At 41.9% G+C, this 17,419-nt stretch overlaps 1 protein-coding gene across 6 annotated transcripts in view; it reads left to right on the top strand.

The window, feature by feature from the left end:
* Positions 1 to 17,419, top strand: part of mid1 (midline 1) — a 32,049-nt gene that overhangs the window by 9,460 nt on the left and 5,170 nt on the right. For 2 of the 6 annotated variants that reach the window (XM_080786541.1, XM_080786544.1), the window contains exons 2-5: positions 8,948 to 9,669; positions 12,082 to 12,141; positions 14,888 to 14,983; positions 15,793 to 15,900. In XM_080786541.1, coding sequence (XP_080642667.1) covers positions 9,004 to 9,669; positions 12,082 to 12,141; positions 14,888 to 14,983; positions 15,793 to 15,900 — 930 coding nt within the window. In that variant the 5' untranslated portion in view covers positions 8,948 to 9,003. Of the gene's footprint in view, positions 1 to 1,505; positions 1,738 to 6,375; positions 6,882 to 8,947; positions 9,670 to 12,081; positions 12,142 to 14,887; positions 14,984 to 15,792; positions 15,901 to 17,419 lie in introns of those variants that run through there. The other 4 variants (XM_080786540.1, XM_080786542.1, XM_080786543.1 and 1 more) reach the window with 4 other exon arrangements.

Below are 17,419 nucleotides of genomic sequence, written 5' to 3'. Positions count from 1 at the left end.
CGGACGGACGTGCGTGAGTGAGAGAGAGAGAGAGAGAGAGATATTTTCGACCAAGTAATCTTTTGTCTTTGTGTGCCATGACATGAGTAGGACTCTTGTTTGCTGGTGGGCTTGTGTGGAAAACCATTGATGGATTATAATTGACAGCCTTGAATGCATTACAAGGCTGAGACAGCTCGCAAAATGTGAAAGTTATTTGATTAAGTTATTAAGTTATTTCCCTTGGCCTCTCATTTATTTTTATACTTCATCGGCCCCGTGCAGTCTAAACTGAAACACAAGGCTCTCTCTGGGATATTACCACCGGTCCAATCTGGCCATACTGGGATCCCAGTGCCAAGATACTTTGATGTGGTGCTACCACACAGGACAAACAGTTGCTGTATGGTGTGATACCACTAGCAGCGGACAAAGGTCTTCTCAGGTAATGACATAGCCTATACAGTTCTCCTGAAGAGGGAATCTTCAAACAACAAGAAAGTGGTCCTAATAAAGTATTGTCACTCTGGCTTTTGGCGTGTGCAGCCACTTTCTTGTCGTTTCAAGATTCACTCCTTAAAGTTCTCTCCCGTGGGCCGGCACCACCAAAAAGGACTTTGGTGTGCGTTAGGCGTTCACAAGCATCGTTGTGCACAATATACAGTTCCCGGAGTCCTACCTCATAATTATTAGGTGGCTCTAATCCAGCAGATGGTGTGATGGCATCATTGTACTGCTGCCAGACTTGTCAGCCTGCACTTGTTTGTGTACGCAAAGTTTTTCCACACTCTGTCACAGTTACAGAGCGTGAGCCGTTGCCAACTATCTGAGATAACTTTAAACACTTTTCCTGTTTCCACACCAGTGAAAGCTTTCACATGGTGAAAAAAGAGCGTCTGGTCACATCGGAGAAACAAGATTGTTAGTTTCTTTTTGGGGAAGCTTGCCTGAAAATTGTAGATAAGTGACCCATTGAGGATTGCTTGGTTAGAGAAAATTGTTATTTGAAATGAAATGTCAGTTTCTTTTCTAGCTAATGATTGTGTCAGCCTTTTGATGGGGGTTGTTCATCCATGTTGGCATGTACTGTATGTATGCAGGGTCGTGGACTTGGACCGGAGGTCACGCTCCTCTCATTCCGGACAGCCTAATGACATCATTGATCACTAGTTTGGTTATGCACCATTTCCTTTGACTGTATTGAGTTTTATGTCTGGCACGGCATAGGCAACCAATTGCAATAATCCAGTTTGTTGAGGATATGGTGTTATGTGTTGTACTGTAGCCTATGCGACAGTGGTACATATTCACTCAGTTAATTTGGGGAATGTTTGGTTAATGTATTTAACATTCAGTTTTTTGAACGTTGAACTTGAAGCAGACTGACACACCTACCCGGCAGAGGTCCTGCCCCCTATGTGTGATTGGCTCCTGCAAAAAAGAAAAAAGGAAAAAAAAAAGATTGCAGCCCACTGTGGCTAGATGATCGAGCATCAAACAATTCTCAGTGTGCAAGAACAGAAAGGGTGGGCATTTTCATCACGGCTGCTGCTGCTGTTTGTATGGGCAGAGGGAAGGGGGTTATGGGGGTCACAGAACTTACAACATACGGCAACTGACTGCAACTCTTGAAGACAACCACACGAGGCACTGAGCCAGTGTTGCAGTGGATCTGCTTTGTACAGCACTAGCATATCAACACTGACCAACTTTAAGATTGCTCTCTCTGCCTTGTGTATGGATGTAATCATGTGGCAGGTAAGACTGTGCAGCTTTACTTCTAACTTTATGAAAGTGAAAAATTGTGTGCTTGGTTGTGGTTGTATTTTTGTCCCCAGCTGCTGTCTCGCTGTCTTCATGTGTATAGCCAACAAAACATTGACTCATCCCAAGTTTCTATGCCTCCAGGCAGGGCTCGGTTTGAAGGCTGTAGTGACGTGTTCCCTTGTTGTATTCAGAGGCTCTATTATGTTCATTTCTGATCTATGTAATGCTAAGAGGACAGGGATAAGATGACCTCACCAGAGGCGCAAGGGGTACCGCTCTTCGTTTATTACTGATCAAACTGAGAGAAAACACATCTTTGTGTGGCCTATATCCTTAGTTTAGACAGTACTTAGTTTAGACTAGTCATTTGGTTAGACCAGTCATTAGTCCTACAACTACAAACTATCTCAAACCCTCACCCTAACCCTAACCTCCCACGGGGCAGCACACTTAAACCTAACCTTAACCCATGTCTAACCAATGACTAGTCTAAACGTATACTATAAGTATGCACCCCATACTATATCCTTGTCATGTATAGTACCAACTGTGGAAATAATCCCTTCCTTAATTGGGTAGGCTACATCATTTGACATTTGACATCAGATTTGGCATTTATAAATAATCGTTGTTGTGGCAATACAGTGCAGAAGGTGATCTGAAACATGTTTAGCTTTGATTTACACTTTTAATTGTCTCAGTCTAAGTGGTATATTACTGGGTTTACTTTGAGGGAAATGAAAGCACCCTTTCTTTCCATAATCTAACAATATTATGACACAGTAAAGGTTTTATACTATGCTACATTGCCTTATGGCATATGCTATGCAAATTGGTATGCACAGAATGTGTAACAGAGCTCAACATTCTATACCGTGTGTAGTTACATTGAGAGGTGATCTGAGACATGGCATTTGGATTACAGGCGTTCCTTCATGAATTAGTAACTTTTCCTTGTTGGAAGAATGTTAAACACGTCTCCATCAGACCAGAGCACCTTTGATCACTATAGCCTGTGGTCACTGGTCACCATGGAAACACTTGGAAGCACACGATGCTTTTAGACACTAACTAGTTGATTTACTGTATACAGCAACATGGAGATATGCTATAGATAGAAATACAGATAGCCTAATACACAGGCTGCTAAACAAAGAAACTCATACATTTATTTGTGCAAACGTATGATCAAATTTGAGAATTCGAAACTAACTCAAATAAAATGAAAAACACATAGTACTTACTACTTGGTACATAGTACACATAGTACTTTTAAAACAATGTTGATTGTAAGGAGTGGAGTGTAAGGAGTTCTTTCAACAGTGGACTTACTGTAGGTTGAGGTAATGTTTATTTCATATAATAACCACAAGATGTCACTCTTTGACTGTATTGCACAACAATGCTGTTTATAACAATTTTAATTGGCATGGAGACAGATCAGTTATGGCATTTGAAAATGAGCTAATTTGCTAATTACGAATCGACGATATAAAAGTGGCAATTCCATGGGACGTTGATGTTTATTGGGATATGTTGTTCTATGGACTTTTAATGTTCAACGTTTGAACATTAAAAATAAATTGCTGTGAATGCAGTACAGTACTTGACAGTGATTGATGCCATTTCTTTACATGACGTCTAAAGGCATGTAGCCTTGTGCAAGGAAAGTCACAATCTGTGAATGTTCATGTGGTTTTGGAATGAATGCAGCACATTTTGCTGCTGATGCCACCTGCCAAGCCACAGAGAGGAAATGAGAGAGTTTGGTGTTTCTGATTATTGACCAGGATAACCTGCAGACTCATGCAGAGCACACAGACAGCGGTGCTGCCAGAAGACCCAAAGGACTCTATTCAAAAGAATCAACCTTTTGTTTTTGGCTGTAGATATATTGACACAACTTATTCCCCATTAAGTCTTTGGCCTGGTCAAGTTTCTAATCTTCAGTTGATTTGAGGAAACACATTATAGTCTCATATAGATTACTGTAACATTTCTTCAGATTGCCTCATTACCCTGATCTGGGACTTCATTATCAAACACCTGTGCTCTCAGGAAGGAAACGACGCCAACATCTGAACTGATTATCCTTTATTCAACTCTATGAAAACACTGGCTGCACAAGGTTGCCAAGCATAGGGCACTACCAAATACTTGTCATTTTTTGACAGGTGAGATCTGAATGAAAAGCTGAAATACGTACTACTGAGTTCCCTGATCAACGTGACCCAATTTGTATTTTCTCCTCCTGTAAAGTGGAATCCCATCTAAATGAATGTGGGTCAGCACATGTAGGGCCTCGCTGATAATAACAATAATGTGTGCCACTGTAGATCAGGCAGATTAGAGCCTGTCTAATCATCTGCCTTGTCTTGCCACAGCTGTAAATCACATTAGGCCCAAGTGAGCCGATGCATTGAGCCGTGTGCTGTAGGGAACAACAACAGGCCAGTCATTGGTCACAGCTATGCCGTGAAGACACGATTACAGATAAACATGTTAGGTGTCTGCCTCGGGAAGAGGAAAAAAGAAAAGGGGCAAACTATCTCTGTCAAATACTGAATGGATCAAGGCCATCATTAGAGGTGATAAAAGACTGCGACCGAAAGGATTAGAGAATGCTTCAACAGGAAATTGTCACCTTATCTTGGAATGCATAACATTTTCCACCTCTAAATGGCTAATTACTTGCTTATGAATGTATTTTTTTTTTAACCTGACATCCAAGTTCAATGTTTCTTTCAGAAGACATTGATGAATGTACATGGCTCGAGCCGAGTTTGTCTGCATCCAGCTGCTACCTGCCATTGTTCATGATTAAACACCTAGGCTTTGTTTATTGTTCTTCTGTGCCTCAGCAATCATGTGCAAGACACACAACATATTCGGTAAGAAATGTATGTACGACACATTCTCAGTGGAGGCATATTGATTATTCATGCTGATAGCTTTGCTCTGTGTAAACAGACTTGTACGTTAACGTTGCATGTTCCTGGACTATTGATTGTGGCTACTTTTCCAGACGTGTCTGAATAATAGTTGGGCTAAATCGGGTTGAGAAAATAAATATTCATTCCTCTCATATGTACCCACTGTGGCAAGACAGAAGGTTGGTGCTTGCTTAGGAAATTGATCATTATGTCAAATTCATGCATTGTTAATAAAAGTTTCCTAAGTGAGGAAAAAGCTAATGCGACAAGATCAGCACAATAAGATCAGGTTTTCTATGTGAAAATATCCGTTAGCTGTGTGTGTGTGTGTGTGTGTGTGTGTGTGTGTGTGTGTGTGTGTGTGTGTGTGTGTGTGTGTGTGTGTGTGTGTGTGTGTGTGTGTGTGTGTGTGTGTGTGTGTGTGTGTGTGTGTGTGTGTGTGTGTGTGTGTGTGTGTGTGTGTGTGTGTGTGTGTGTGTGTGTGTGTGTGAACATGTGCCAGATAGCATACTTTCACACAACCATTGAGCGTGAACAGACAAACTAAACTGACAAGTTAGAATCTGGGAATCTGTTGTACTTGGAAGAGTTTGTTCTAACAAGGGCTGCCAGAAGTGAAGCCATGCATGTGAAACGTCAGAATAAAATAGGATCAATATAGGTTTTTTTTACTGTTAGAGTTCTTTTTGAGGTCCTGCTCAAAACTTTACATCTTACAGATGAGCCTCCTCCTCTGACACCACAGAGGAGGCATTCCTACCCAACAGGAGGCTTTGGAGGAAGCCTGGAGAATGCCATTCACATTCCTGTGCTTCTCTACCAGGCAAATACATCTTATACACACCGCTTTGTCTGCACCCGGCCAGGGTTTTAATATCTACAGTATGTTTCTGTCTGTCAAAGAGGATATTCATTCTGCAGCGTCCCCTGAAAGACCGGAGAAATCAAATGGATCCCAGTGGGGGTGTGGTTGGGAGTAGAGGTACTAAGAGGCACATGGTAGGCAGATGGCACCTTAAATTGGTTCCCACATAAGAGGGGGAAATGATACCAGTCTTGAATATAAAGTTCATCCACATTCCCATTCTGTTATGTCAGTGTGGGCACTTAGTTGGCACAATAGCAATATTTGGAGTGAATATTTGAAGTCTGACTGAAGTTGAAATGATTCCTGTCAAATTGAAACGCTTAACGCCGGATTGAATTTTTCATGAAATCCCAGTGAACCTGTACAGTCTGTTGGTGGAGGCAACAGCCTGTGATGTAATCTTTTGCATTCCAGGTCAGCCCGTTGTTTGAGAGCCGAGGGAATCGGAGATCCCCGTTTCGTGTTGCAGATGAGGTGTGTGTGTGTGTGTGTGTGTGTGTGTGTGTGTGTGTTTATTGATTGAATAGTTCTTAGACAGAATGTATAAACAGCAACAGAATACAGTCAAACACTCAGTCCAAAAGGGATAACACCAAAAAACAGCGAGCCTTTCTGTTTTAATCCCCGGTGACAGACTCAAGAAAGGTTTCGCCACACAGGGCAGCATTGTGCCACTGGAGAGAGAGAGAGAGAGAGACAATGAGAGAGAGGGAGAGAGAGAGGCAGTGGGGACAGTCAGTCATAGTGGGAAAATGATCCTGATGCTTTAACTCACTCCCCTGGCTGAATGGGCAGGGCTGTGAGGACACTAGCCTGCTTGTCGGGGGGGGCATGAAGAGCATCAGGCCAGGGTTCAGGACAACTTTGCCTCCGCTTGTGCCCTCCCTCTCTTTTACTATTTCTCTCTCTCTCTCTCTCTCTCTCTCTCTCTCTCTCTCTCTCTCTGTCCCTTACTGTCCCTCTCTTTTTTCCAACTCTCCCTGCACTCCCTTGACTTCCAGTGCTGGCCCGCTCTCCTACCGTAGGTGGAGCTGGCTTTCCTGGAATTGTGGGGCAGCTTTTCCTGTTGTGCTCCGCTACAGTACCTCTCTCTCTCTCTCTCTCTCTCTCTCTCTCTCTCTCTCTCTCTCCCTCCGAGTCTCCTGGTTAATGACAGCTCTGATGTAGGATTACTGGACTATGAAGACCTGCACCATCTGGATCCCACCTTCCGCACCGATGCTCATGGCTTTTCCGCTCTCGTTGTCTTAAGTATACTTTCATGATCCGGGTCTGAAGTTCAACCATAGCCGAAATGTCTCAGCTGTGCAAAGCAGGGGGAAATCCATCGGTGGGTAAAGTAAACGATGATATGAATGGGACAGCTTTTCCTGAGTGCGTATGGTGTATTGGTGTTGCTGCTGTTTGCGCTGGCGTCTTTCCACAGTGTTACTTTACAGGCTTTTTTGTAACACGATGATGTCATCAAAAGCTGGGATTAGTTTCTATTGTACTGTACCTTTTGCATTATACTCTTTAAACAAAGCGCTTTATTCTTTTTTTCCCCCCTCTTTTTTTATCTGAATGGAGTCTTCATGACTCACCTGACCTGTTTCTCATGTGACTAGACCTGTGAAAGTAATGTACAGCAGTGGTTCTAAAACCCTTTTGTGCCCAAGGCACACACCAAAGGGCAAGTCAAAGTCCTATGGCACACCTGTATTAATATCGGCGCAAAGTAGCCTTTATAATGCTATTGTTATTTGTCTGTAAACATACATTTTTATTTACTAATGCCAAGTAATAGGTTTAACTGCTTAAGCCCTATTTCATACACAATGTACTGGTATTCTAAATTAAAAAAATAATTCTGAGATATGTCTATAGTTAGTATAGAATATATAGTATAGTATTAGTATAGTATAGTATGTGTAGTGTGGTTGTCACAAAATCCCAAGGCCCAGCTGGACCTCACAGCACACTGTTTGAGAACCATAGCTCTATACAGTGAAGCCTTTACACACTTTAGCCTTTACTCTATTTTTGTCTTTTAGATTTTAAGGGGGGGGGGGGGACCCCTTTGTGCTAGATACGTCTTTGTTTCCTGTGAGCAATTTTCTTATCTGTAATTAAAATAATAATATAAAGAACAGAAAGGAAGTGATTTAATCATTTCAGGGTAAAGCTACTGAAGCCCCTTCATCTCATAACCAGTTACAGGAAGCTGGAGTTCCAATTAAGGCTACTTATGTATGCACCAATGAGTTGTGTATTATTCACAACTGTAAAGTGGAGCCTGGAGATTTTAAAATTAGAGCACAAATCAAGTTTTTAAGTGGGCGCTTAGACAACTATAAATTCTAAATGGGTGAACTGGAGTTAATGAAAGAATGCAAAAGCGCAGTAGTGTCAGAAGGCCTCATGTTTTTCCACTGTGTTTCCCCCCCCCAACTTCAGCCTGATGACCTGAATAGTAGAGCGAATGCTTTTGATCCCCATTAATGACCTGCAGACACCTGCATTTGGCTTAATATCCGTTAAGAAACCACAATAGTGTTGTGGGTCCACAGGTGCTCCACATACACTGGGGACAAGTGCAACAATTGTCTCTTGTGCAGTACAGTGGGGATAGTCGAATGCCTCTGCAGATTTGAATAGAATGGAGGGAACAAACCCAGGTCCTCTGCCCTGTGGTAATTGCTTTATCGACACAACTTCAAAAGGCTACTGGCCAGATAATGAGCTTTTGCCTTCTTTCACACATAATGAGTGGAGGTAGAGAGTTCACACAGGGAGACGCTTTGGGCACAGCGCGTCCACTCGCAGCTGTGGTGTCTGACTGGCCTGGAACAAAGGCTTAGTGTCCAGGATAGTGTGGAGTCCCAGCCATGGGCAGGCCAATAGGGCCAATAGGCTTCTGCTTGACTGAGTTGTCAGCACTCAGTGGCCTGCTGGCCTGTGCACAGCTCTACAGTGAGAAACACATGGAGACAAGCTAGGCTATTCTTGTACCCACTGAAATGAGTCACTGCTGTTACATCATCAAAATACACCCTGACAGACCTCTCAGATCAAATATTTAGGGACATAGTGGGGTATGTTTTCATTTTTCTTGGTTCACAAAACATTTCAATATATTTTCTGTATTGTCTAAGTGCCCCGTTTCCCCTCTATTAATGCCAACTAATTATCATTTCCAAATGACCATTATTGTGTTTTACCATAAAAAATGATAATATAGTTGGGATATGAAGGAGGCTTCCTTCTAAAGTTGAGCAAGCAGCCTTCACGTTCTGGGAATTGTGCAAGGCCGCTCATTAATTTCTATTGAGGGAAAGATGACAGCCCCCCGCAGCTTAAACCTTTTCAGTCCCGCAACCCCTCCTCCCCCGTCTAATTCAATTCTATGTCATCTTCGCAGATAGCTGATCAGCTTCCCTGGATTTCGCTGACAACACTGCTTTGTTTTGCCTGAAGATGGAAACACTGGAGTCGGAGCTGACCTGCCCAATCTGTCTGGAGCTCTTTGAGGATCCGCTGCTCTTGCCCTGCGCTCACAGCCTGTGTTTCAACTGTGCCCACCGCATCCTGGTCTCCCACTGCACCCCCACCGAAACAATACAATCAATCACCGCCTTCCAGTGCCCAACCTGTCGCTATGTCATCACCCTCAACCAGAGGGGCCTAGAGGGACTCAAACGCAACGTTACCCTACAGAACATCATTGACCGCTTCCAGAAGGCTTCCCTAAGCGGACCCAACTCTCCCAGCGAGACTCGCCGCGAGCGGGCCAACCCTGAAAGTAAAGCCATGACCCGACCCAGTGACAGGGTCCAGTGCCAGTTCTGTGAGCAGGACCCTCCCCAGGACGCAGTGAAGACCTGTGTTACCTGTGAGGTGTCCTACTGTGACGAGTGTCTTAAGGCCACTCATCCCAATAAGAAGCCATTTACAGGCCACCGTCTAACCGAGCCCCTGCCGGACTCCCGTATGAGAGGGCTTATGTGTCTGGAGCACGAGGAGGAGAAGGTCAACATGTACTGTGTCACAGACGAACAGTTGATCTGTGCCCTGTGTAAATTGGTTGGTCGGCACCGAGATCACCAGGTTGCAGCTCTCAGCGACCGCTACGAGAAGCTCAAGGTAAGAAATGGTCTGCTCATGATTAAGCGCATGCGCTGGGGAGCTTGAGGTTGATGATTCACTATCATACACTGATGATCCTCACAAGCTCAGCCCTTACAGATCAAAGCTGATTTTTACTTTCATGTGTAACCTCTATTAAAGGGCCATACTGGTGGTCTGCCATGTTTAGCCCATTGGCTACGACTCACACAGTATACTCGACATCACGGCTGACCATTTTCCAAAGCATATTGTGGTGTGTTCATTAAGAAAACCTTATATTTTGAAAACAAAGCAATACTGCCTCATCAAAGTTGGTGTTGTGACTTTATATATTGTCAATTACTTGCATGAGAGGGGGAGAGGTGGTGGAATTAGTTTGAGACAGTTTGAGGGTCCAATGGAGTTAAGAGGTTTTGTCTAAAGCGTTTTTTACTATTTTCCATTTTCAATAATTATTTTCAAAACAACACACAACATAAAGGATTTATGCAAAAAAAATTGAGTTAGGAGGTTTTTTTCAAAGTGCTTTTTAATACTTTTCATTGGTTAATTTTTTTTAACCAACACACAGACGTAAAGGCTGTTCAATAGCACTGATTTATGAAAAAGAAAAAGAAAAAAAAGATGACTAAACTGGTGGAGTTAGCTGGTTTGGCAGATAGTTTGAGGATCCAATGGTTTTTGCCGAAGCACCTTTTAATACTTTCCATTGGTTCAATATTTCTTTTAACCAACACACAGACGGAGGGTGTTCAATAGCATTGATTTATGGGGGCAACAAATCGCTGTCGGGAGGATAGCACCTAACTCCATGTTTATGTTTTTTGACATAAATCAGTGCTATTGAACACTCTTTATGTCTGTGCGTTGTTTTGAAAATATTGGACCAATGAAAAGCAGTAGAATGCACTTCGGACAAGACCTCTTAACTCCATTGGACCCGGCCTCAAATGTCTGAAGCAACTAACTCCACCACCTCTTCTAGAGCAGAGATATAATATAATATTGAAAAGTATAGATTTGACAGAGATTACAGTTTGTACCAAATGATCACAAAAATATCAGAAGCTTGTTAATGCTTTTCAGTGGTTAAATATTTATAAAACATTTATAAGACCACCAACATTTACTTTCAACATTTTTCAAAACAAAAATGTCTATTAGGCAAAAATGTTTCTATAGTAGAAAAATATAAATATTGCAGGAAACAGAAATATAATCGCTAGCTAATATACTTCTATATGCTACTATACTCTTTCAGTAACTAAATGTTGATTGTTTTGCATAAAGTACTAATTCATGTTTAGAATGACAAAGTCATTCATATTCAAATGGTTGCTTGTTTTTATAATGTTGCTTGTAATTATTTCTACGAACGTGATGAATTTGCATTTTATTATTGTAACAGACTGAAAAAAGATGTAGCATAGTCATCGTAATTATAAATAATACTTACAGTACTATACCCATTATGTGAAGTTACTAATTTTACGATTAAAACGACTTCTTCAGTCAGTTAGAATTTACAGTAATTTAAACCTGGCATCTCTAGTTTGGCCATGTCATGAAATCTTCTAAAAACAAATATATATTAAAAAAGTGTGGCATTACAACACGAATAGATCTTCTATTTTCCTGCAACACCGTTGTATGATTAAGTATCGCACAGGGCTTAAGTGGTTAAACTAGTGATATATGTGAGTAGTAGGAGCTATGCAAAGCTATTGGAAACAGAGTCTCTACTTCTTTGAGGGTTTAGAATGTAATTACAGCCAATGAGAAAGATTGCTTCCAGGGCTCCAGGTTAAGCAGAACTGCTCACTCTCACCACATGGGTGCACATTAATAAGGCATCAAGGGAAGATACTGTTTGGCTGGAACATACAAAAAAGGTGGCTACGCATTCCTTCCATTTTAGACTTGAATGAGCTCGTCAGAAGAGTAAGATTTGGCTTTTGCGGGTTAGTATTTTGCCAACACGCACCGTGGGACACTAGCAGGAATCCAGAAACCTCATGGGACCATTTAATGGTCTATTACAAGTGAACCATCCAGCGTTTCTTATGGAAATTGCCAATCAGATTTAATCATTTAATCCTAACACAAGCAAGGGAGGGTTCTTTCAACTCTGCATTCTGCATTCTGCAACCTATTCGGTGTCCATTGCATGGAATCCTAATACCAGTTGCTTTTCTGTTCTACTTCGCCCCGAATACCACTGCTGTTCATGCCTGATACACAAAAGGTGGTTTACTGTATTGCACTGTCCCTTTAGTTACTCTCACAATAAGAAGGGCCGGTGGCACAACATGCTTGGTCACAGTGAAACCGAGATGCCGTAATCGTAGACTGCAGCTCTTCTGTGATTCAGGCCAGAGCATGCGTCTTAACCTGTCCTCTTTGTTTGATCATGCTATCATTGTGCAGAGATCTCCAGGCCGCTATCTCAGTGAGTGGAGTGATCAGGCAGACCAGGAGAGAGACCAGGTGACCTTACAGCATCTTTCTTTTAACGAATCAACATGCAGGGACAGATTTACTTTACTGAGTAAATCGGAATGTTATTTTTCAAGAGGGAACTTTTAGTCTAATGTACTTTTTCTTTCTTTCTTTCTTTCTTTCTTAATTTCTTTCTTTCTTTCTTTTTGCTATTTGGTTCTCATTTTATTTCCCTCTGATAATAACAGGAGCAGATATTTGCACTGATTTTAAAGGTCAGTCAATTAGAGGCACAGAGAAGCGGATGCGGTCTTCATAGCTTCTTGTGTGTTCAGTGTTGTGTTGCATTGTGCTACAGCATATAGTCTGCCGTTGGAGTTTACTCTGTTTTCATCTTTCATTGGCAAAATGATGTTATTGTGGACACTGCCACCTTCCCTTGGGCTGTTCTCTTTGAGTTCACTTCCAGATGATTAAATGTCAGTGGCAGATGTCTGCCCTATTTATCACATGCAGGGAAACAACACTCACCATGGTTTTCTTTCATTGAAATCCAATGGCCTTTGTTTGTTATCACTCGATGTAAGTGGCGTGTGCATGCGCGCGTGTGTGTGGCATGCTCACATGTTTGCGTGCTTGCACGTGTGTATGTGTGTGTGTGCACTCCTGTGCATGTGTGTGACCACAATCTGTTACTGCATCCGTTAATATTGCAAACAATATGACCCTGAGAGCTATGCTGGGGGGAGCCTAGTGCTCCTGGCAGGTTCAACCATACCAGACAGGTCTCGGGTGAGGAGTGAGACGAAAGGCAGCACACTGGCCCTCCAGGGTTGGGCGTGGCACTAACAATGCCACCCCATACAAAAAAACATTGTTACAGAAACTACAATGAACAATATTACAAACTGCAAAATCTAAATTACTACTGTGAGAGAGACATTTTATGTTGCATTCGATTTCTCATTGCATTCAAGGAATGCTTCCCACTGTGATAGCAGAGCCCTTATGTTTAGATAGTTCTCTCTGTGTGAGAGACGTCTCTTTTCCTAAAGGCATTTAAAACCTGATGAGAGGAAGGATTGCAGCTTCCTCTTGAATGGGAAAAGCTTTTGGTCTCGCACCTTTTGACTTGGCCATTCTCTCTTCCTTCCTTGCTCCCGTGTCAATGTTTGGAATTTTATTCTGTGTCAACATTTACAGTTGTACCCATTTTTATCAAGTGCACTGACTGCACGGCACAGTAGACTGTTATTGTTCTGTGTGTGTCACAACCCTTCCACTGCTTCATTACATGGATTTAATGGATACGTTTTAGCTTTCTATTAATCAGAAAGTAGATATATTTTCCAGTAGAGCTGACTAAATAATTCATCATTTGTCATATTTTCTTTTCAGTACTTCTTCCTGAAATACATTTGATAAGGTGTAATTCTATTCAGTTAATTGGAATCACTGCTTGACACATACAGTGAAGCTGGAAAGATCCACGTGAATTATGGAGAAGCTAGCAGTTAACAGTCCATTCTTTCAAATTCTGCTGTCTTGACAGACATGTAGGACAAAAGTAAAGGTCGGATTGTCTGTGCGCCTTGTAGACAATTACACACTACTATTCAGGCCTAATATTCATTAGATTCTCTTTGATTTTTTTAGATTTTCCCGGAACATTAAACTCAGCATTATTCTTAAGGAGTATCAGGCTCATGTATACAGTATGCACTTAATTTAACTATTTTGTCAATTTGATTTAGAGTATGCTACACTATATACGGCTCAGGAGCCACGTTGATGCATTTTATTTTATTTTTTCGTACATTTCTGAAGTTCTTTGTTCCTCTCAGGACGTCTTAAGTCTTGCCCTGCAACTTTTACAGAGCAAGGCTGATGGCTTTCTTCACCTCCTCTGTCATATAAATAAAACATTTTTCTAAGAGCAGTTAAATAAAAACTGAGCTATTTTAGTGCACACTGATGCACATGCCTCATGAAATCGCAATGTGGAAAGTCTGATGTGAAAGAACTTTCACCACTATTCTGCAACTGATTTGAGAAATACTGTAACTTTAGACTTTAGATCTTTTAAAGAATTGGAATAAATTCTTTGTTCAGATGCAAACTTTTTTACCTTATTAGTATTGATTGAGGGAAATTTGGGCCGTGCTGTTGAAAACTTGCATGCATTTGGGGCAGCTTAGCACAGGATTGTCTTGAGAGTTACATCATACTGTACGTCTGCAGAAGAAAAGTTACGAATCTTTGATGTAGCCTGCATACTGAATGTCAGTTTCACAAAATAATTCACAGAGCACAATCTAATCTTGATAGAATAATCCTTTGTTTCAGACTTGACGCATTGTTGTTCCGCAACACAGAGACATCTGGCCACCCAATTAGAATTAAAATATGCAATTCCAAACATGAGCTTTTCATCTGAGTCATTGGTGGGTGATTAACGCAGCCAGGGTTTGAGTTGCCCAAATCTCTGGCAGATGCTCCGCTATTCCACTCTAAGCTCTGTGAGTTCCTCAGACAGCATGATGGAAGTTTTGGCACGTAGAGCGGATCAAGAGGGGGTTTACTGACTGATCACAGACCAAATCTCAACGAGCCTCGCATCCACAGTGACAACGCAGTCTGTGGTCGCTCCGCTTCTCCTCCTCCCCATATTATTGGACACAATATGGTCCCGGTGATCCCCTTCACTCCACCTTCCTCCGATCGTTCAGCTGTTTGCAGTTTAATAGTGCATAACGTGCAGTGAAATGCCGCTTGTCAATTTCTCTTTCCACAGCAAGCGCTCGATTCCAACCTGAGCAGTTTGATCAAGAGGACCAATGAGCTGGAAACGCTGATGGGCAAACTTATTCAGACCTGCCAACATGTGGAGGTACCAATGTTCACTCAGATCTGTTCAAGCGATGGCTCCTCTCCCAGTTTACAACACAGCAAAATCCTCTGTGTTCATTTAACTCTGAGTGTGTTCAAACGGAACCAAATGGAATGGTGGAACCTTACTCTCAGAGTTAAATTAATACTCATGATTTTACACTGTAGTCTGTACACAGTAAAATCCTCAGTTTCAATGTAGCTCTCATTTAAGGTACTGTAGATGGTATCTAGCTTACAATGAAACCTAAAGGAGATGACAGGCCTAATATCTGTATATCCACTGCGTGTACCCAGTGGATATATTACATATAGAGTACAGTAGGTGTCATAATGTCACTTTCTTACAGGCCTATCCCATTGTTAAATCAAAGAGAGACTGTGGTATATTAATTGTAGTTTTTCTTGTGGAAGAAATGCAAAACTAAGCATTTGACAGCTATTTATGTGTACCCGGGTGCAAGAAGTTAGCTTTGGGAGTTTAAGTTAACTATTTTCCAACAACTGTACTCTAATATTTTGTCAAATCAAGTGTCATTACAAAATAAAAAGATTATTTGGTTAAAAAAGAGAGACAAAACGCTATCAGTTAACACTCAAGCTGACTCCTCAGACTTGCCTCAACAATGTGTGTATAATTGAACATTTATTTTACTTTAGAAATTCGATTTTGTTCTGTCACCTGGGGCTTGTGTGAATTGTCGAATCATAGAATCAATAAAATATGCAAATGCAGCTGCTTAAATTATCAGAGGAACAGTCAGCCATTATTGACTATCTCTCAACTGTCCTTACTCTGTGTCCCCTTAGGTGAATGCATCGAGACAAGAAAACAAACTGCTTGAAGAGTGCGACCTGCTGATCGACATCATACAACAGAGGAGACAAATCATAGCCACCAAGATAAAGGAAGGAAAGGTATTGCTTTATGACATCTTGCTTGCTTCACTGTCCTTCAACTGTTCTAGTGTGCTGATAACTCATACAATGAAAACAATATTCTGTGCAGGACAGATCATATTGTACATTTATTCTCTTTATTGTAAGTACACAAGTTCTGTGGCTATACTGTAATCGAACTTTAATGCAAAGGATGAAGCTCCATTGCTGCACTTAAACGATAAATGCCCCTGATGAAGTTTAGTGAAAGATGGGAATTCCATTGGTTTGCGCTTAGAAAAGAGCTTCGCAGCTCATGGTAGCTTAAGATGTCCAAGAATTATGTGGATTGCATTAATTGGTTTTGATGATTAGTGAATAGGGCAGGCAGTCTGATCTGTCAGAGTCAGCCCACGCAGATGAGCTCATCATCTCTCACTATCCTCAAGGTTTAGAAAGCTGCCTCTATTGCACTGCAGTCTGAGCCTAGCATTAGAGCAGCCTGAAACATATTGTTTTCAGTGATGAGGTTAATCCATACCTCCAGGAACAAAGGAACGTACACGAGCATACATCTTTGAATACATGATTTTGTTGTGTTACTGTCGCGTAACATGATATCAGTGTTGTCAGCTCATGAAACAATCACTGTACTGTGGAGCTAATTGGTTTGTTTTCTCCTGTGTTCAGTATCGGTATTCACGCTCGCTGTAATGGAGTGGTTTTGGCACAGTGCTCACGCATTCTGACACAAATGCACTTTGCCTCTTGAATCATTTCCCTTCCCTCTACCCCCCATTAGTTGCCATTAGAGAGCCTGTGGCATGCTGTGCCATGTCCAATGTCAGAGTAAGATCAGCCCTGCTTCCTGTGATCGCCCTCCTAGGAGGAGGACTGCTTCCTTCCTCACCCCGTGCCTCTTGTCAGGTTAGAGGCTGCATTCTGCATCGGGCCAATTGGGCCAGGTTTGGGGGGGTTACCATGGTAATGTTATTCAGGAGACATACACTATACATAAATAAGCTGTCACTTTCTCTAGGCCTAGGTTGGCGGCGAACACTGGGGATGCAATGTTGATCCATGTTGATCCAATGTTGCTGGCAAACAAACGTGTGTTAATGTCCGTAGGAATAATGCTTGTGAACCTTATAGAACTGCCTTAACAAAAGTGACACATGGAGCTGAAGCAGAATTTCTGAATGTTTTAGAGATTTTACATTGCATGGATTGCATTGCAAGCATTTTTATAGTGCTTTTCTGAGCAATCAAAGCACTTTACAATGATCCATTCATATATACATTGGGAGGTGAAGTGGCGAACACTCGACATCAGCGTCCTCTCTCCCTAACTTCCCACATTCACAAACCAATGGTGGCAAGCTAGCACCAACCGACTCATTGGGGTCAGTGTGGCTTGCCCAAGGACACTTGGCTGTCATGTGGACAGGAGAAGGCGGGATTCAAACCACCGATTTATTCTGAGCCGCAGGCGCAGCGGGTTTGGAGTGGTATGAATTGACAGGTCGGTGCAGTTTTGGGATTCTGTTGCAAGTGGTTG

The sequence above is a fragment of the Protomyctophum bolini genome (genome assembly GCF_963924005.1).
Source record: "Protomyctophum bolini genome assembly, chromosome: 16".
Classification (NCBI taxonomy): Eukaryota; Metazoa; Chordata; class Actinopteri; order Myctophiformes; family Myctophidae; genus Protomyctophum; species Protomyctophum bolini.
The sequence above is the reverse complement of the archived record's forward strand: the minus strand, read 5'-3'. Positions and strand labels throughout refer to the sequence as shown.